General features: G+C 41.5%; 2 protein-coding genes across 4 annotated transcripts; both read right to left on the bottom strand.

The window, feature by feature from the left end:
- Window positions 1-31: 31 nt before the first annotated feature.
- Window positions 32-10,354, bottom strand: si:ch1073-416j23.1 (rac GTPase-activating protein 1). 3 transcript variants are annotated; one of them, XM_037463064.2, is made up of 17 exons: window positions 9,881-10,169; window positions 9,547-9,671; window positions 8,920-9,122; window positions 8,587-8,726; window positions 7,738-7,810; window positions 7,335-7,388; window positions 7,175-7,270; window positions 6,361-6,496; window positions 5,712-5,851; window positions 5,187-5,348; window positions 4,489-4,584; window positions 4,211-4,409; window positions 2,517-2,622; window positions 2,235-2,367; window positions 1,445-1,559; window positions 965-1,061; window positions 32-816 (listed from the first exon to the last, which is right to left on the bottom strand). In XM_037463064.2, exons 2-17 carry the CDS (start codon window positions 9,665-9,667, stop codon window positions 774-776), a joined length of 1,914 nt encoding a protein of 637 aa, XP_037318961.2. In that variant the 5' UTR covers window positions 9,668-9,671; window positions 9,881-10,169; the 3' UTR covers window positions 32-773. The 3 variants fall into 3 exon arrangements, with proteins under 3 accessions (XP_037318961.2, XP_037318960.2, XP_037318959.2); XM_037463063.2 differs by lacking the exon at window positions 9,881-10,169 and adding an exon at window positions 10,251-10,354 and having other exon boundaries at window positions 33-819; XM_037463062.2 differs by having other exon boundaries at window positions 33-819; window positions 9,881-10,167.
- A 1,274-nt stretch (window positions 10,355-11,628) lies between these two features.
- Window positions 11,629-19,158, bottom strand: dpysl4 (dihydropyrimidinase like 4). The gene is made up of 15 exons (XM_037463065.2): window positions 19,008-19,158; window positions 18,364-18,452; window positions 17,919-18,103; window positions 17,664-17,828; window positions 17,422-17,483; window positions 17,204-17,284; window positions 17,040-17,108; window positions 16,767-16,887; window positions 15,916-16,072; window positions 15,611-15,752; window positions 15,331-15,415; window positions 15,020-15,105; window positions 14,743-14,922; window positions 14,176-14,341; window positions 11,629-13,125 (listed from the first exon to the last, which is right to left on the bottom strand). Exons 1-15 carry the CDS (start codon window positions 19,044-19,046, stop codon window positions 13,034-13,036), a joined length of 1,719 nt encoding a protein of 572 aa, XP_037318962.2. The 5' UTR covers window positions 19,047-19,158; the 3' UTR covers window positions 11,629-13,033.
- Between the last annotated feature and the right edge of the window lie 1,802 nt (window positions 19,159-20,960).

Here is a 20,960-nt window from a genome sequence, read left to right as displayed (position 1 = left end):
ACTAGACTTTTCTTTAGAGGAGCGGTGTTAAGCCATTGGCGTCTTTAATATCTCATCAATTGTAATGTGACGGTAGAGTTATGTTTTTACTTCTGTGTGATCTAACATTTAAAATATGGCTTCTTTGTTGAATGCAGCACTTTCAATAGTTTTACAGGAATAAAAATAGTTGATCCTTCTACCACTGCTGCTGCTGCCTTGACTGAAGAGAGATCAAGTTTTTAGGGCGCCATAGAGAATTATTCCCATCTGATGGTTTGCGTAAATGATGGTCTCCTTCCATGTGGCTGTAATAGTGTAGAGACCAGTCAGTCAAGGTCAACACTGCCTTATTCTAATCAGCATGACGGATTATGAAGAAATATAGAATTTTTCTTTATGAATTGATACATTAGTATATTCAGTTTATTTTAAATTTCTTCATTATATGAAATCAAATAGTGTATTTTGTTTCCAAAAGATATAGGTGCATTTATTTGATCAAATATTCTAAAATACTTTTTTACAAGTACACAAAATATTTTTTTTTACAGCATTATACAAATACATAGATTACATACATAGACAAGATTTAAATTTCATTCATTGCAGCAGGCAGAAAGAAATAAGTCCTTTAACTGGTTCTTCAGACTTCTGGAACTGCGAGGGAATACCACATATTGAGGACAAGAACATTAAATTAGTAGATAGTACCCACTGGCCACAGTATCACTATGTATAGGATTAGAAATACGCATAGACTGTCTTGTCTGGATGTGGTTCAGGTCAGCTGATCAATTGGGGGAGGTAAAGAACCTCCACCCTGCTTCTGCTCGACTTCTGGAGAGAAAGAAACAATTAAACAACCTCTACAAGTGTTTTTAGTCACAAGTTGTGTGTGGAGAGCAGTAGCTAAAGGCGTGGATGATCTAACCAAGCAGTTGGAAGTGGCCTGAAGCTTAGACCTGATCTGTTGGGGTCTTACGTGCTGGTTGGAACGTTGCCAGGATTCCGTGTTCTTCTGCTGGGAACTTGGTTGTAGCTGTTTATCTCTGGAGAAGTCAATGGCTCAAACAACCGACCTGGTAAACGTTAGCGACATTACCTTTAATATATATATATATAGAACATATAAAAATGTGTGCAATCACTCTCTAGGTGAACAGCAGTACAGTGACTTCGCAGTGATGAGTTAATGCACCCTGCAAGTTTCCATTTTTGGAAATAGCCTCGAATTAGTAGTAAGTAAGCTAGATTCATGCATGTCTAACATTCAGGGACTTTGCAGCAGAAGATGTATAATCAAAAATTTGCATTTTTCATACTGTTGGTAGGTTTGAAATAACTAGAACTGGTAATGTGGAATGAGTAAACATGCTGCGAATGAAAGGGGACTAAATAAGATAATTAGACCAGTGATAAAACCCATCAACAGAGTTTCATGGGATAAAATAAAAGTACCCACCACTTGCATAATCCATGCTGTGGGTTTTAGTGGTAGATGACGAGATCGTATTGGTCTGAACAGTAAGGACACGTCTCCAGTAGGCTTCAGGGAGGGACAACATGTGGCAAATAACCTGAGGAACAGCAACAGGCCAAATACATCGCTGAGACCGAAGGTCAACAAAGATCAGGAAGTGAGAGTCAGTGTGGTGACTTTCTACTACAACACTTACTCTTATATATTTATGATTGATTCCAGGTTGTGCATGGCTCGGGTTTATAGATAGGGTACTCAGGGCTGCCTTGAACCAGTCCCTAGACATGCTGCTACCAGCCTAGACTAGGCTAAAACGAGTCCCTCTCCATGTCATCTTCCCTTCTCTAGGAATTTCTGTCCAACTGAATGCACATTGCAAAATGAGTTTCTTCCCTGTGGTCTGTGCTTTCTCTGGCTGCAGGTTTCAAAGACTCGTTTACATCTGGTACGTGTCTCATGGCGACATATTATACATATGTTATGTTTTTATGATTATTACAGCAGCACTAGATATAATTACCATTATATCTACTGCTGCTCATCACCTGCTTTCAATATATTCATACTTTCTGTAATATATATTTACTATGTATGACATTTTGTTTGGCAAAGGAATCTTTTTTGCTCTCGTTTTTGTGAAGGTCCAATGACTGAGGATGTCCTACTTTATTTTACAAGTTGTTGTCTTAACGTTTTTAAAATGTTTATCTGATGTGGAAAATGTTATTTCATATCCACATATTACAAATAAGACATTTTGAAAGAAGCAAACCTTTGGCTGAGTGTTTATGTCCTTCAAGATGGTGGTGGGGGTGGGCTCAGACATCCCATGTCCGACAATAGTTGGTCCAAACACCCTGGACAAGTTATTCTTGTCCATCTGGCACAGAGGACTCCTCATAACCCTAAAAAAAACCATGAAGTAAAACTATAACAACAGAAGCCACTTTTCTAATGCTTATTTCACATAAAGGAAATGTATCTGCCCGATATATAGCTATAAAGATAAACATAGCTATATATTTTGACTTTCCGTCAGATAAAAAGCTCTTACTTCTGCAAGTGAAGCATGAGAAACGCCAATGTGTGTCTGTTGACCTCTGGCAGCTCTGAGATGGCCCGATACATGATGGCAGTGCTGTTGTCTTCATCAGCCAGCTCTAAAACACAGACACCCAGCGATGGAGTTTTAACAGACTACCCAATGACATCAGGACAGCTGAAAACACACCTCTACCAAGCGTACTCAGACAAGGTAGCACATCTTCCTACTATACCTGGACTGGGTAGACATGTATTAGTAATCACGATGGCTCTTACTCATAGCACTTTGTGGTTTGGCTTTCATAATGAAAGTACTTTTTTTATTCCTGTTCTGATATTTTTCCCTCCGGGTTGAAGACACTCATTGTCAGTCGCTTTAAAAAAAAAGCCTCAGCTAAAAAAAAAAATGTATGTAATTCAAACTACATTGACATGTTATTTATATACACTCAGCTAAAGGATTATTAGGAACACCATACTAATACTGTGTTTGATCCCCTTTCGCCTTCAGAACCGCCTTAATTCTACGTGGCATTGATTCAACAAGGTGCTGAAAGCATCTTTACACATGTTGGCCCATATTGATGGGAGAGCATCTTGCAGTTGATGGAGATTTGTGGGATGAACATCCAGGGCACGAAGCTCCCGTTCCACCACATCCCAAAGATGCTCTATGGGGTTGAGATCTGGTGACTGTGGGGCCATTTTAATACAGTGAACTCATCGTCATGTTCAAGAAACCAGTTTGAAATGATTGGAGCTTTGTGACATGGTGCATTATCCTGCTGGAAGTAGCCATCAGAGGATGGTACATGGTGGCCATAAAGGGATGGACATGGTCAGAAACAATGCATTTAAACGATGCCCAATTGGTACTAAGGGGCCTAAAGTGTTCCAAGAAAACATCCCCCACATCATTACACCACCACTGCCAGCCTGCACAGTGGTAACAAGGCATGATGGATCCATGTAATCATTCCGTTTATGCCAAATTCTTACTCTACCATCTGAATCTCTCAACAGAAATCGAGACTCATCAGACCAGGCAACATTTTTCCAGTCTTCAACTGTCCAATTTTGGTGCGCTCTTGCAAATTGTAGCCTCTTTTTCCTATTTGTAGTGTAGATGAGTGGTACCCGGTGGGGTCTTCTGCTGTTGAAGCCCATCCGCCTCAAGGTTTTGCGTGTTGTGGCTTCACAAATTCTTCGCTGCATACCTCAGTTGTAACGAGTGGTTATCTCAGTCAAAGTTGCTCTTCTATCAGCTTGAATCAGTCAGCCCGTGACCTCTGACCTCTAGCATCAACAAGGCATTGTTGCCCACAGGACTGCTGCATACTGGATGTTTTTCCCTTTTCACACCATTCTTTGGAAACCCTAGAAATGGTTGTGCGTGAAAATCCCAGTAACTGAGCAGATTGTGAAATGGACCGGTCCGTCTGGCACCAACAACCAGGCCACACTCAAAATTGCTTAAATCACCTTTCTTTCCCACTCTGACATTCAGTTTGGAGTTCAGGAGATTGTCTTGACCAGGACCACACCTCTAAATGCATGGAAGCAACTGCCATGTGATTGGTTGATTAGATAATTGCATTAATAAGAAATTGAACAGATGTTCCTAATAATCCTTTAGGTGAGTGTATATCTACAGATCATGGTTAAGTTGTGATATAACTATGTGAGCAGCTTCAGCCTTCTTACCCGAAGCCTCCATAAAGGTTTTGTGCAGTCTGAAGGGGATCAGAGGCTCCTCGAGTTTCCTCAGGAAGTCTTTCAGCAGGCCACACAGCACGTGAACATCATGGACCTTATTGAGCATGAGCGGAGTTTTCCTCTGGATGAATCGTTCTCTGAGCTCCTTCACTAGACGCTCTCCTCCAGGAACTCTGTACAGTCCTCTCTACACACAGACCATCAGCAAGCTCAGATGAACCAGAGGGAACAATGCATATGTGAAAACTGACAGTGGACAAGTTCACCTCTTCCAGGCCTCTCCTCTCGATCTCAGTCACACAGTCCACGATCAGAAGAGGAACTCTGGGGTTGATGACAGGGGCAAAATCCTCCAACGAATTCTGAAGATGACAAAAAAAAGCCACAATACGTTGTGCATTTCCGTGAATGCTTTAATCTCCTTTTTTAGAGCTGCATTTCTTGAACTCGTTTTTTTGTGTAATTGGAGTAAATAAAATTGTTAGAGGCTGATTGAGGTAGTTGCACCAAAAAGTTCTTGTTTGTGAACCGATATGACGAAAAGTGGATTCCTTCAAATGGAAGCTAAGCGTTCATATAGTAAAATGCAGATAATACAAATGATTTTACATAATGCCACTGCAATTTAAGTAAATAAAATGTTTATATAAAACACATCAGAAATTATCTGATAAAATCTTATGCCAGTTAAAGAGTTAAAAATAACATATGAATACATGCCAATAGTTGTAAATAGCATATATAAATAGATATGAAGTGAGGAGGCATATTTTATGAGTTTGTGAGATCAAAGAATCAAGAGCTTATCCGTGGCATTACTTAGGAGAAGTGAAGGAGTACAAGGCAAGAGGAGCTCAGTGTACATTCCCCCCCTCCTCCTGTCACTGGGGATTTACTCACTCACCTCCGCTCCAACAATCTCAAAGTCTTTGGTTATGGAGCATATTAAATTAATCAGAGGTACCTGCTGAGCTGAACTTCCTGTCAGGGTTGTGGCTGAGCAGCGGTCACTCAACTTCAGTTTGCACTCTGGATGAGCGATAGCGCGGCAGATCCTGCACTTTACCGCCATCTTTCCAAAGCGTAGTCTTTTCCCACAGGGCAGGCACACCTCAGGCCGGATCACCTGTAGAGAGAAACATGAAGGTCAACCCTCTCACCAGCGGTCACATCAGCCATCAACTTTAGAAATAAATCACATTTTTCTTCCCACGCATCTGCTCTTCCGTTTATACTCTTCAATGGTCACTTTGCCAGAAAACTGGTATATGCTACAAAGAAGACTTTCATGTCACAAATACTAATAAGCAGACATTCTGGATTCATATTCACATTTGACTTAAATTTTAAATCCATGGAAACTTTAGGTATAAAACTGTGGGCCGCTGTTGGCTATGATCCATTTTTTATTTAAATTAAATGTCTAACTGATACTAGAATGATTAATGAAGGGTCACAGATGAACTAGTGTGTGTGTGTGTGTGCATACAGTTTTAGAAAGGAAAACATGGGCTGTGGTTTTCTCCTCTCTGCAGGTGGACAATGCTCTGACGGCACAAATCTCCATCTTTGCTTCAGCTTCAGGTTCCAGCGTGGTCTCATCACAGGGAAACCAGACGGAGGTTTGCTCTGACAAACACGTTACGATACCAAATCAGTCAAAGGTTTTGTGAAACCAACTCAGTTACTAACCAGACTTCAATGAGTAGCTCGGATTGGAGCAAATATTTACACATTAAATAGATACAATAATTCAGAAAATACAGTTACAGTATGCAAGACAGCACAGGCTCTGAATATAGTGAAGGATATTTTGGGAGGATGAAAGTCTACTGCAGCATAAAAATAAACTGTATTTGTATCAAAAAGTACCAATTTAGTTACTAAATCAACAAAACAAAAAAAGTAGTGCCATTATTTGGACTGCTATTGCAGCGTCTGATGCCAACTAATTAGTGCACAAACTATAAAAAATGGTATGCGTGATACCAAGTCAGCGTGGTTAAAGCAGCATTTAGCAACCGGAAATCAAACCGAAGAAAACACCACAAGCCACACCAAATGGAAGTCCTCCCAGTCATTTACTGATCTACTCCTCAATGACAGAGCACAAAGACCAATCAGAGGGCTACAGTCACCTCCTCCGGCCGAGCTGGCACACTCCGCGGAATAGACCAGGTTCTCAGGGGTCTCTTGTGGGATTTCCGTCCTCATGGCGATGTCATCACCAGTCTTGGGAGTCTTTAGCAGCTCCTTCATCAACGTGTTGACCTCCTGAGTTACAAAGTGAGCTTTAGTCTTCCACTTGACAAAAAGTAAAGAGACATTACAAAAGAGGACCCAATTCCCTGCTAAAAGGGTGTGGAGTAAAAAAGAAATTCTTTCAACACATCCTCACATCAGTCCAGTGAGCAATCACATCTAGGAAAAACAATGTGGGTTATTTTCTGGACCAGTGCAGGATTCTGGCAGGTCTTTTGGAGGAGTTTGCTCATCCAGCTTAAGGTCTTTGACCATGTCCCAAAGGGATTCCTGTGGAAATACAGGGTACCGTAGTTGTGCCTACAAGCCATTAAGTCAAGATACGAGTTTGCTCTGAAGACTCTTCAATAAGTCCAACACATTTCTGCTATTGGTCTTCCAGAATACGAACAAGGACCCCCTCACCCCCGCAGTGGCGGCAGACTACGCTGGAGAGATTGTACATCTGGTCTGGTTCCCGCAAGAGTCATTTAAGATATCTGGAAAGGCCCCTTCCCCAGATAAAGGGAAGCCAATGAAAGGATGGAAGCTGACACAAGAACACTGGCTCATTCTACAAGCATGAGTATAAAGACAATGGTTTTCTTTAGTGGTCTCTTTTATGTCTTGCATTTACATTAGTCTCTTAGAGTAAATAAGAAGTCAAAGGATCAGAGTACCTCCTCAAACACGTTTTTATAAGAACTTCACCTCTATAGGTTTCATCTCCAGCAGCTCTGCAGAAACATTTCCACTTTTTCCTCTCTTCCCCAATGGAGCGTTGACAGTCAGTCCCATGGAGGAGCGCTGCAGAGAACCAATGGAACGTCAGAACCGAGGACTGCTCAGAGAACGTCTGTGGAACACTTACCCTCCTCTCTCTGGCTCGGGATCTCAGGGGTTTGATAGTAGTTGTGTCCACATCCTGATAAACATGAACTGATATCACATCAGGCTGCTTGTGAATGCAAAACACTTTTGAATATTTGTTTTACGGTAACAATTTTCTATAACTTTATAAATAATCAAGTCTCAGGGCGTTTGATCCACTATTAATGTAAAACCATGAAGGAATTCATACCTGAAGTTAATGTAGTGCATTTTACCTTGACATAAATATATAATGTCTAAATAAAATGAAGTGTTTCCTGATTGATTGTAATATAAACAAGGGTAAATTAAAACAGGTGGGTGGAAAATAGAAATTTAAACTAAAAAACGTGCTAGGATTTTGCAAGGATACTGTAATAATGATCATTTTTGATTGATTGTACCACGTCATCATCAGTCCTGTCGTAGCTGATGTCCGAGTGGGATAGGAAAGATGACTCGTCAATCACACACAACCTGAATGAAAAAAAAATAGAAACCTACATTAAATACCGCTACTGAACTCCACAATACTCTGAATTAGCTTTTTCAAAAACATCTTTGAAACATTTTCCATATTGAACGAGCACCAGGACCAAAGACCTTTTGAAATTAATTCCCTGAAACTCTGGATGAGTCATTTTCGTACTTGTCGCAGGTTGAAAGTCTTATTTCTTCAATTAATTGGGGTGGAAACAGACTACATCTGATGTTCTTTTCAAACAACCACTGAGGAGCTACTTGGAGAAGGTTTAGGTGTCCACTGTCACTCGGTCAAAACTTCCTTCTTAAGCTTTCACACACAAAGATCTTGATTTTATTAAATGTAAGAAAGCATTCATGTTTGTCCACATTGTCATGGTGGAATCAAGCATGACTCCAGAAGAGGAACATCTCCTCTTTTATCATATCCAGACAGTAGAGGCCATCATAATGAAGTCCATCTTTCCCAGCAAATGACTACGAAGAATTCAAACACAGGACCTGCACACAAGCAGCTAAACTCATTCAAATTTGGTCTTGAACCGCGGAGATAATTACCAGGAATGCGTCAACGGTAGAGGAACGTAAGGATCTAACGGTGGAGGTCAGAGCAGGTGAGATATTAGAATCAAGAGTGACGAGAACCCAAAAGCAAGAAGAGCAGCTGGAAAGGAACCTTAATGTGTCTAATCCAGACTAAGAAGAGTGGCCGAGGAGGAGGAAGAACACAATTGGTGGGACACGTCTACAAACTGAGAGCGTTTCTCTACCGCTTGCTGCGTCGGTGCAGAGTCACATTTCCTCCTTTGTGTTCGAACGTGGCCCAAAGAGATTTCTGCTCGGCGTTCAGACAGGCACTGGATCTGCTGTCGTGGACCAGGATGTCACACATTAGCTGCATCTGCCTCTGCTGCAAATTAGACAGGAGAAGCAGAGAGAAAGGTGCTGTCAGCGCCCTCAGAGGGCGGCGTACTCCATTAAAAAGATTTTGACCGGGGGAAAGACATCCTGATGTTGTTGTATTAATTTATGTATATGAATCTAAAGAGTTGGTACTCCATGGGAGGTGTCACTAACATGTGTGACATTGTGATGGGACTCACCAGGTAGTGATAGTCCCCTTCCATTTTGTAGCGTTTCCTCATCTCCACGTCCAGCTGGTTTCGAGCGTGTTTCAGTTTGACTTCCAGAGCAGCTTTGGTGACGTCCGACTTCACCAGCAGCTCTTTGTATTTCTTCAGTTCCGTTTCTGCATAAAGCCATCGCTTCCTCACAGCCTCCAGGTTCTTCACCACTTGTATGAACTCTGAAAGAAGTTGGGAAAAACCTCAATCATTAAAGTCATTAAAGTGCAGAAGGGTTGTAATGAAGAGAAACGAGGGTAACATCTGGAGAGTGAGGGGCTGGAACGTTGAATGGACACATCACTACCACCCCTTCACAAACTGAGCTACCACACACGGCGGCGCTTCCCCACCAGCAGCTAATGTTCACACACCGAAGTCAGCTATGGGAGAATGTTGGGGGGGGACACTTGAGCCAGAAACTTTTGCCCCCACGTTGTACCTTCAGAATCTCCACAGTGACTAATCCCATGAAGAGGCCTTATGGCAGAAGTAAGAAAACAAGACGTCTCAGAGGCCTAAAAGACCTCTTTGTTTATTGTGCACCAAGATCAAAAGTTCACTGTTGATCTATAAACTGTTCCTGGATTAGGGATGATGTCTCACCTCGCTCAGTGTTCATGTTGGTTTCCTCCACGGTGATCCTCTGAAGACAAAGAGCCAACACCTCCTCTACCATGTGCCGAGAGTCCTCCATCACTCTCACCTCTGACTCCTCCCCACGCATCCACCTGAAACAGGTTGCAACACCTGGCTGGTATTCCGTTGTGTCCAAAGTTCCTCACAATGAATATTTATTTAAAAAATGCCATTAATTAAATAATTACTTAGATTATATATATATGCCATTTCATGCCAATATATAATGAAATGGCATATATATAATCTAAGTAATTAAGTTATTTGGGCTTTGAACTGTTTAAGGTTATATGAAAAGTACCCAGGTGGAACTTTGAAGGTGACGTCACGCCACGCGCGCTGCCTTGATATACAAGGCTTTGAGTGAAAAAATAGTAAAAATAAAGAACGAAAATAAACTCTTCATGAATGTCATTCAAACCAAAACTGACATGTGTAAATATGCCCAGGGTCATTGATCACACGGGCACTTTATAGCGTCCAACATCAGACTTATTGACGTCAATCAGGAATCTTAATTAATAATCAATGCACGTGCGGCTCTCGGCAGGAATCCAGCGTTTCGAGAGAAAAAGTGTCACACACACGTGTGACAGGCGCACAGCTGAGATGATCAGTGCATTCATCGATTCATCGACCAACAAACGGAGGAATCAAGAGTTTAAACTCACGCAACGCCGGTCGCAGCTCATCAGCTGCACCACCGACGGAACCCGCGTCCGCGACTACGTGACGTCACCTGCTCCTCCTGTTGGTGATGATGTCATCGGTGCAGCTGTCTCAGCTGTGGCTTTTTACAATACATAACTTAAGGAATATCAATAAAAAATCAATTCATTTTATTTTGCCTCAGAGGGCTTTACAGTCTGTAGACATGCAACATCCTCTGCCATGAAACCCTCACATCGGCACAGGAACAACTCCACAAAATATGTATATATAGGAATATAATATAATATATAGGAAGAGCAAAGACCTTAGGAAAGTGTAATGTTGGCTTATGATGACAGTAATATGAATCATATTTAAAATAATGATGATGATGATGATGATGGCAGCAGCAGATGTCAGGAGGGCCACGGCAGGAGTCAAGACCAGGATCCAGGCGGAACTATGATCTACGGGAGAACACAAACAACTCCCGGAAAGAAGCTGAATTAGTGATGTGCATTAATAAAACGTGGATTATTGTAGAAGGAGAGAGTGAGAGAGGGGCTCGATGTGTCCTAAGAAGTCCTCCAGCAGTCAAGGCCTATAGCAGCTTAACTAAGGGCTGGTCCAGGCTACCCTGAGCCAGCCCTAGTGTTGTTGACTTAAATATCTCAACAACTATTAAATGGATTATAATGAAATGTAGGTATTTTATAGTTCTCTGAATGAAGTGTATTTCCTCTTGTGATTGTCAGATTTTCATCAAGCGGCATCAATGCATTAATATTTTGTCATAACAAACAAACCAGAACAACTGCTTTCAAGAGAGGTTCACGTCGATCAAATAAGCCATCTTAAAATAGATGTCAGGCTATCTCAGTTTTTCAAAGGCTGATCTGATTTCAAATTATTTTGTCAATTCAAAGCAGACATCAGGATGATTGCACGTGGGGGTGTCCTAATTCAGCGATTCTCCTTTGTTTGTTCTCTTAATTTTTTTCCTGTGCCAATGTGAGGGTTTTGGGACAAAGCATGTTGCATGTGTAGACTGTAAAGCCCTCCGATATTAATTTGGGCTACACATAACCCAATTCATTGAAAGGAATGTAATTAAATTGAATATTCTTGGCAAAAACTAACACTGTCACTGCAAGTCACGTACAAGTGACGGATCCTTGATGACATTCCTCTGTGTTTACCGATACATAGTTAGTCTACATTAAGCCTGCAAAACATCAGTGATGTAAAAAAACAACATCTTACTCTGCAGGATTTCAATTCACAGTTTATTCATGCACATATCACTTAAAGCAGTTCTATTTTCTTCACAGGAACAATAACAACGTCAAAAACCACAACAAATATACATCTCCTTGATTTACACATTGCCATGTTGCCTCAAGTTTTTAAGTGAGGACAACAGTTCAGTAGGCAAGTATAAAGCTGTCAGGGTTGGAGCAGTCTTCACTATAGAGTTGGATAAGCACGCCATGTTGGATCCAATATATAACTACAGCAACAACTCGGCTGACGTGTTTCTAAACACTACAGTCACTGATGCAAACACTGTCAAGATAGAAAAACTTTACAAAAATACAAAAAGATCATGGTATCAAATAAAGGCTTTACAATTCAAAATTACATAGGTTATACAGTAAAAAGAGGTTTTCTGCAGATGTGACATCCCAGGATGCCCTTTACAGAAATAAGAAAGAAAGTGCATGCATTGGTAAACCGAACAGAGGGATGGTAAGATTCAAGCAAAGGTTGAGTTTAAAAATTAGAATATTTGCGCCATGCTTTAGACTTTAGTACGCCAATGGTGTTAATCTTTGAATTCGATTTTGTTATGTTTTTTTCAGATATTTCTGGGTGAGTTGTTTAGTTTCCATCCTGTAGGGGGCGTGGTATACAAAAGATCTCTCCTTTCAGGCTACCACTGGATATATTAGCAAAACGTATCAGGCAGTCACAACTGTCAGTCTATGTTTTACATTGGTCTGAAAGGCCCAAAGTGTTCGTTTAAACGTTTACAAACGGTCGATTACTTTATTAATAGGGAAAATGAACTTATTTAGTCAAGTCAAAGTTAGACAGAAAGTCTTCTAAACCAACTCTGTGGTCAAGCTCAGTGAGTCCAGAATAAAACGGACCAGGTATCATTAAAATGTAAAAGAATTGAAAATGTTTCTACATATGGCCGGCTGTGAATAATGAAAACACCAGTTATAACAAAAAATACGGTACTGGAAGTACATATATACACGTGTTGCCTTCTGATGTCTGATGAAGAAGTGATATAATCACATCTAATGAAGAAAGAACACTATTCTGGGTTTATACTACTACTACCAGACGGGCCTTCATCAGACGGGATACAAAGAAAACCTAATTATGTGACGATTTTTAGGACAGATGAGATTTAATCATGTGAAATACACATAACAGTCACGGTTAACAGACTTCAAATAACCAGTAACATTGAGTACCAGTAACCCTAACCGTCTAGTACCAGTTTTATGGAAAATATAACACATTGTTTTGTTGTTTGGTCAAGGTCTAGTCAATGTGGTATTATTTTAGGATTTAGTATTGCTAGTCAACTGTTACAGTTTAATGGATACCAGCAGGTTGGTTGAGGAATACCTACTGATGGTATAGGGTGTTGTACTGGTTGTAAAGTTATTGGAGGGCTTAGCACTGCTGTTACAAGAACTGTACAGGTTGGGCTGTATCAAGTAGTGAAGGTGAAACTACAGTGCTTTGTTGGACAAACTCAACGTGCCAGCTTCTTTCTACTCTTTTAAGATAAGGATGTAATGTTGGATCGACCACCAGGCGGCGCCACGATCTTCTGAGCAGAGCGACGAGGTATGTGGTCATCAACCTGGTTTCCTGCACAGACAAAGATGTTGTTCTAAATCCCTGGTCTACTGCGAAGGCTGTGTCCTACAAGGATGCAGCCTAGACAACCGAGACACAGCTACAGCTGGTGATATGTTACAGAATCAATTGTCAGAAATGTTTGTTATAGTTAGAAAGAAAATGGTTTGTGTTAAAAATGATGATGCAACACCGAAGAGGAAACGTTAGCTCGTTTCAATAAATACATTCCTTAGAGGACAATCTGAAAAAAGTTACGTAAAAAGTTTAATATGAATGTTTTCATTAGGTTTGATGCGGTTTCCTGGGCAAAAACTTCATCCTCCCCCTTGTTATGGTCTGGCCAGAGGAGTCGCCCCCTGCTGGTCACTACACAGAAGTAGAGTCATTTCCTCATAGACGTCTATGGGAGCAGAGGAGTCGCCCCCTGCTGGTCACTACACAGAAGTAGAGTCATTTCCTCATAGACGTCTATGGGAGCAGAGGAGTCGCCCCCTGCTGGTCACTACACAGAAGTAGTCATTTCCTCATAGACGCCTATGGGAGCAGAGGAGCCGCCCCCTGCTGGTCACTACACAGAAGTAGAGTCATTTCCTCATAGACGTCTATGGGAGCAGAGGAGTCGCCCCCTGCTGGTCACTACACAGAAGTAGAGTCATTTCCTCATAGACGTCTATGGGAGCAGAGGAGTCGCCCCCTGCTGGTCACTACACAGAGGTAGAGTCATTTCCTCATAGACGTCTATGGGAGCAGAGGAGTCGCCCCCTGCTGGTCACTACACAGAAGTAGAGTCATTTCCTCATAGACGTCTATGGGAGCAGAGGAGTCGCCCCCTGCTGGTCACTACACAGAAGTAGAGTCATTTCCTCAATAGAGAAAGGGCTGGGTTTCCCTTTTTAACTGTTATAAAACTCTCTTTTCCATTTTGAAACTGCAGCACTCAGCTGTAAAATATATGTGTAGTAAGCTGTTTAACCTGAATACTACTCAATCCACTATATTTCAGATGGTGGAAACCTATGAGAATAGTAGAGATACATGTGCTCTTCCAGCAATCACTACCTGCCAGGGTGAATCCTGATTGGTGGAGGTTTCGGAGGCTGGCCTGGGTTTTCGGACAAGTGGGCCCCCTGGTGGTCGGAGTGGGTGGGACCAATTTGGTCACGCTGATGACATCATGAACCGGACCATCATAGTTTCCACGGGGGACCCCGCGAGCCTCAGCCATCTGAAACAAAGACTCAACTTTTGAGAAAAACTGATTCCTAATGGACTGATCTGTCAGTTATTAAATTTAGTCCATCAGAAATTAACTAGTTTAAGGAATTAACAGACTTCACTAGTTTTCTTTTTGGCCTCTACCTCTACACATGTTAATCTGAAAGTTAACCAACCTATTTATATGCCAAAGACTGTGATCCTGTATCAGAAAGTGAGCCACTTTCACGTACAAGTTGGTTGGTTGCCATGCTATAAGCAATGATTATCTGTCAGGGAGCTTAACCAGTAAACTAGGTAGACACCTAGATGGATAGTTAACTTTCTAACTGGTTAACCTCTGACAGAGTTCAGATAGCAAACTGGTTATCAAAAGTAGGCAAGTTAGTTCACCACCAGAAATGTAGGTACCTTGCTGCGGGCTCTAATCCTCTTATAGACCGTGTCTGGGAAAGCCTTTCTGGGAATGAACCGCCCTGAACCTTTGGTCACGTTGAGTTTTCCGTCTTCAAGAACAACTCGACCGCCGCTGATCACCACCGACGCCACGCCTCGAAACTCCAAACCCTCCAGGATGTTCACCTCCACCATCTGCACACAAAACGGCATAGCATTAAGGATGACAGACAGTTTAAGACGTACGACTAGGAATTTTGATACTTTGTGATGAAGGTTGAAAGGTTGTTACCAGATTGTGAGTCTTCGCAGAAACAGTAAGTGTCTCCTTTGGATTCCAAATTACAATGTCAGCGTCCGATCCTACTGCAATCCTTCCTGGATGGATACACCACTCTTATGTGTTACAGATGTCTGAATACTCTTTTAAATACGTACACTTTGAAGCTTATTTTTATATTAATGTTATAGTTTACTCCATCTCATCCTAAGAAAAATAACAATAGCTCAACAAATCCTGTTTTCGACTGGTGTGTAAGTAAATGTTGTGCAACAAAAGTGTTTAATTTACTCCAGTGCAACATCATCGGACTTATTGAATACCTTTGCGTGGGTAAATATTGAAGAGTTTAGCAGCGTTGGTGCTTGTTACTGCAACAAACCCGTTTTCATCCATCTTTCCTGTGGACTGCAGAGAAAAAAAAAATAACCAAAGAGTCACATTCTTGTTCCAATACCTATATAAACATTATAGTAGTTTAGAATTTACATTCATACAGTCAAGTATAATACAACAACCTCTATCCTTAGAGCCTTCATTCAGATATGAAAACGGGATATTTTATGGAATATGTCTAAATGTTCATGCTTGACTCAATCTTACAACAGCTCGATCCCACACCACAGACATCCTCTCCTCAATTCCATTGGTTCCCTCTGGGATCAGAGTGAAGTCATCTTTACCAACTGCTTTCTGAGCTGTGGAGAAGCTGGCATGAGCGCTAGACGTCACCTGGAGGTCTCCACTGGATGAGAAAAAAAAACACACAGTCATGTTTACCAAAGTCTGGTGAAAATGAGGTTATGGCTATGTTAATCCTAACCATGACGACAGAGAAGAGCAGACCATGCTGTAAGACAGTTAGGGTCATACTAACCATGCTAAAGGAGAGGTACAGCTGTACTAACCATGCTAACAGGGATGTCAGATACTGTGGAGTTGAAGGATCTCGGTTGAGAGGTGGGCTCATGACAAATGCAGCAGCTTTAGGCCAGTCTTTTGACCAATAGTGAGAACCGTCAGTGGCCAGGCTTGCAGTGATTGGCTCCCCGTACACAACGATACCTGAAGACAAAAACATAAAGATATTTGACCCACAATCTGTTATAGTTTCAACAAACCCAACTTTATGTTGGTGAAGGTTTGGGGGCTCTGTGAACCTGAGGTCTGTGCTGGAACAGCATCATAGTAGTTACAGCACCTCATCAATAATAGAGAGATTTATTATATTTATAGTCCAATTATGGGGGGGGGGGGGGGGGTACTCCCGAATAAAAATAAAACAGGAAATCCAGCTTTCACTGACCGCTTTGGGCTGCTTAGAGTTAGTGTGAGGAGGACAAAAGAAAAAATCAAAGATCCAACTGGAGAGTAGTGAGGGATGTCATCTGGGGAAGCAGTTCTCTCATGTGAGCCACAGTTACTCCTGAAGCAATAAAAGGCCAAAAGTCTTCAGCTTCTGTGGTCACTAAAAGAAACCTCAAAGAGAACTATCAGAAATTCTCAAAGTGGTTCTGACGAATCATGACATCATTTAGTAAGAAGAAGGAATTCATTATTTTCTCTTCAGCAGAGGAAAAATGTTGACCATGACTGAAAATACGGTTCTGGGAACTTTGAGATGCCGATTGCTGAAGCTGTGGGAATTTTTGGACTGTCGTGGTTGACTGTTGTGGGTCAGAGCCGGTGCTCGTGGTGGAGCAGATCAGTAAAAGGGCCAAATCTAAACGGTTCTTCTATAGAACAGAGGAGATCTCACCTTTCTTCCTGGCTTTGGCGATGACCTCAGCAGCAGACTTGCTCATCACCTTGGTAACATACAGCGGACAGTTGGTCTGTTTGGCAATGGTGACAGCTCGATACACAGCTTCAGTCTCCACCTGGACCACAGCATGACAACACACAAATGAACACGTATCATCAGTAATACACACATCTTAGTGGCCCTCAGTTTGTATAATTTACTGGGAGTATTGCAGAAGTATATGCAAGTGTGCAGGCGTAATGGCAGGTGTGTTACAGGTTTGTGTACCTCCTCAGGGTGTGACAAAATGTGTCCTTCGGGTCCGGTGATGCCGAGAAAGAGAAGTTTCTTCTGTTCCTGAAAGAAACCAGTTTACATTTACTGTAAAGCATACTGTCCTCTAAGTTTGTTAATTTGTCTGTATTGTACGTTCCTTTATTCAGGTGTATTACCTCATCAATGATGTCACCATTCTCTGCATGGATCTGGGCAATGGCCCCAAGATCCCGGAGGACTCCAAACGCCTCATAGAGCTGACACCCAAAAACAGGAAGCAGATTCAGTCAAATGAAGAAATTGAAATAAACTAACCCTAACCAACTGAATCACCACTAGAGCAACAACTACAAAGATACAAGTAACAAAACAAACAATAAAAATTGTAGATGACCTGAGAATCGGAGCTCTGGTACTTGTCTTTGTAAGCCATAAAGAAGAGGAAGGAGTTCACACCTGAAACACAAATATTACAGGTAATACAAAGTTCTCACATATACTATTATATTAATGTATTAGCAATGTTATGTGGTGACAGTTCTTTAATTAAAATGCTGTGTCACAGTATTCCTCTAATGTATACACACAAAGATGGAAGTAATAGACTTTGAAAAGTCAAGAATTGGTTCTTCAGACCTTGATCTTTGATGAGTATCTCCAGCTCTTCACACAGTCCTTCATGCCAGCGAGTGATGTCCAGGTGTAGAGAGAAGTCGCAGCATGACTTCTCTTCTGCTGCCTCCCTCCACTGATCGAACGCTGTCAGTAAGCTCGCTCCCGGCTCCACCAGCACATGGTCCACTGTGAACACAATCATCAGACCTCGTACTTGTTTCATGTGCCTGAGGCGAGATTGTTACAATATTGATGGGTAATAGGTGATGGTCTAACTGATGGTGGTAGTTCCTCCCGAAAGTGCAGCTCTGGTTCCCTGGTAGAAGTCGTCTGTGGGGTTCATGCCTCTCTGTGGGGCGTGAAGGTTGGTGTTGGCATCGACTCCTCCGGGGATCACCAGCTGACCGTATGCATCCACAGTCTTCACGCAGGATGGGATGATCAGGTTCTCCCCGATCTGTCTGATCAAGACCAATAAAAGAAAGTGTGAGGATGTAGACAGGAGGAGGGGCCTGGAGGTCTACCAACAAATCACCTGGAGGTCTACCAACAAATCACCTGGAGGTCTACCAACAAATCACCTGGAGATCTAACCACTGATCACCTGGATATTGGCCGACAAAACCACTGCGGGGTCTCGCCACGATATCACCTGGAGGTCTATCCACAAATTACCAGTGGGACAATAATCAAAAATAATCTGTATAACATATATATTTACTTGATGGTCCCATCCTCTACGTAGACGTCAGCGTAGAATGACTGGTCGTCATTGACTATCTTTCCTCCTTTGATTATCAGACGGTCACCCTGGAAACATGCAGAAGGAATTATGGGTAACACAAGCTGATATGAACACAGCAGATAGTAAAACACCAAGTCAAAGATATCTCCTGAACACGTTCCTGTTGCTTGATTATTTGAGAGTCATCATTTCATATATATGAAATATTATATATACAGATATATATACATATATATTACATTATATATATATATATATATATAGATATATAATGTAATATATATATATAGATATAGATAGATATAGATATAGATAGATAGATTATATATCTATATAATAAAATGTTGCCGCCTAATTGCATTGATAAAACTGTCAATGACATTAATATATATATATATCTATATATATATAGATATATATATATATGAGAACTATCACTTAAATAAACCACATAGAATCCGAGCCGGGTCCATCTCAGTCGGATCCCGGTCAGCCTCGGAATGGTTCTCACGGGTCGAGGACTGACAGGCGGAGCTGCAGCATCCTCGCTAACCCGGTTCCTCCCGTACTCCCGGTCGGCTCGGTTTGGCTCGGTTAGGTTTGGCTCGGGTTTGACCTACCGTGGTTCTGACGCTGCTCTTCTTGTTCTGGAACGCCATCCTAATCGATATGGGATCGGCTGATAGATTCGCTCTCACTTACACACACACACTATAGCCTGCTTTTGTTGCTGATGACGTCAGGTTCCCAGTACTACTCACCCGGATTCCGGTTCAGAGCTTCAAAATAAAGTTCCACAGACGCGCATGATCTTTATTTTAAGCTAAATAATCACGTGAAATACACTGATACACTAATTAGAAAGATACAATACATACACGGGTGGGGATTAATTCAAGTATAATTATGACAATGCAAATATGAAAATAATATATTATATAATAATATAATTATTATTATCAGAAAATACTAGTTATACTGCTTTAGGGCTTAGAGCAATACACAGTCCTGTTACATTATCATAAATAACAAAAAATAACTTTCACACACATTTCACAAATTGACTGGTGGTCTTAAGATGGTGTGGCCATCAGTGTAATTACAAAAATAAAATGTTGCCGCCTAATTGCATTGATAAAACTGTCAATGACATTATTAATAAAGGTTTGTATTTGAAGCACAAATATGTAATAAATACCTCAAATAATGTATCATGTATTCATTAATAACCTTAACAATAATTGTTAGTTCACTTTGTTGAATTTATTTCAGCTTTCACTATTCAAGTAACAAGTCAGACACATTTGAATAAATTGAGATTTGGCGAACCTCTCTCTTGTCGTAGTTCTCCCAGCCATGTCCGGAGGGAAACACCACTGTCAGGCCTCCTCCTCCAGGAGGACTATGCGGTTGGGGTCGAGCAGCTCGATGACGCTGCGTCTGAGGACTGAACGACTCAAAGTTTAGAGTTTTGTTCTCAAAAGCTCCTTCGACGCTACAGAACATCCCCCCAAACTTCATCCGAGGACGAGGAGAGTCGGAACCCAGCCGGGAGATGAGAGAGGAGCAGTCGTCCTCCTGAGAACACCTCCTCTCAGACATCATGGCGAGATCTGATCTGAGACAAGACAAGGAGAGGAAGAAGAGGAGTGGAGGAGGGGAGGACACCAAATAAAGGAGGAGGCCAGGGAGTAGGTTGAGGAGGAGAGAGCAACTGTGATCTTAAACTGAGAGGAAGTGAACAGAGGGAGGAGTCCTGATTAAGCTGTGTGAGGAAGAGAAGGAGGTTTAAATAGGATTCTCATGGGAGGTTGTTGTTTTAATCCATGTGGAATCTCAAGAACCCCCCCCCCCCCCCCCTTTTGTGGTCCAATTAGAAATAGCAGAAAATGTCATCATGGCAACACGTGAGACAGCAGTAGAGCAGGAGCTTCCACAGAGGACCATGGGAATACTTTATTAAGCTAAATCTGTAGGAGGCTGATTAATCAACAATGTTGATGTTACCAGTTATTGATCAAGTGAAGAGCATCCTCTTGTTCAAAAAGGGAAGTGACATCATCATGGGACATCAGAGCTTGTTTAACTGTTGGACTTTATAGACATGATGCTCACAGGTCAGTGCTCATTACTTCTTATCTCTGAAGCCTGAGCTGGATTCCCTGCCTGTCACATTTGCTTCATCTCATATCTCTCTATAACACACACACACACACACACACACAGAGTCACACACGCAATCAGTGGACCATAACAGTCTATGAATTCATGTTAACAAGAAGCGCTCTTGTTTTCATCTAAAGTCAGTACTTTACCCTAACCTAACCCACTACAACTAGACCGGACTCAAACCCTCAAAGTGACGAGTTATTTCAATCCGAAGGAAAAAATGTATGAAATAGGAACTATAAAAGTTTAATATAACAGATCATAAGAGATACCTTATCGTCCGTATTTAAATTGAACCACATCAGTTATAACCACCATCAGATGTAAACATCTCCCACATAACCCTCTGGGGAGGGACTTAAGACTTACGAAAGATGCAAAGTCAGTAACATTGGTTTATGATA

The sequence above is a fragment of the Pungitius pungitius genome, chromosome 21 (assembly GCF_949316345.1).
Source record: "Pungitius pungitius chromosome 21, fPunPun2.1, whole genome shotgun sequence".
NCBI classification, from domain to species: Eukaryota; Metazoa; Chordata; class Actinopteri; order Perciformes; family Gasterosteidae; genus Pungitius; species Pungitius pungitius.
The sequence above is the reverse complement of the archived record's forward strand: the minus strand, read 5'-3'. Positions and strand labels throughout refer to the sequence as shown.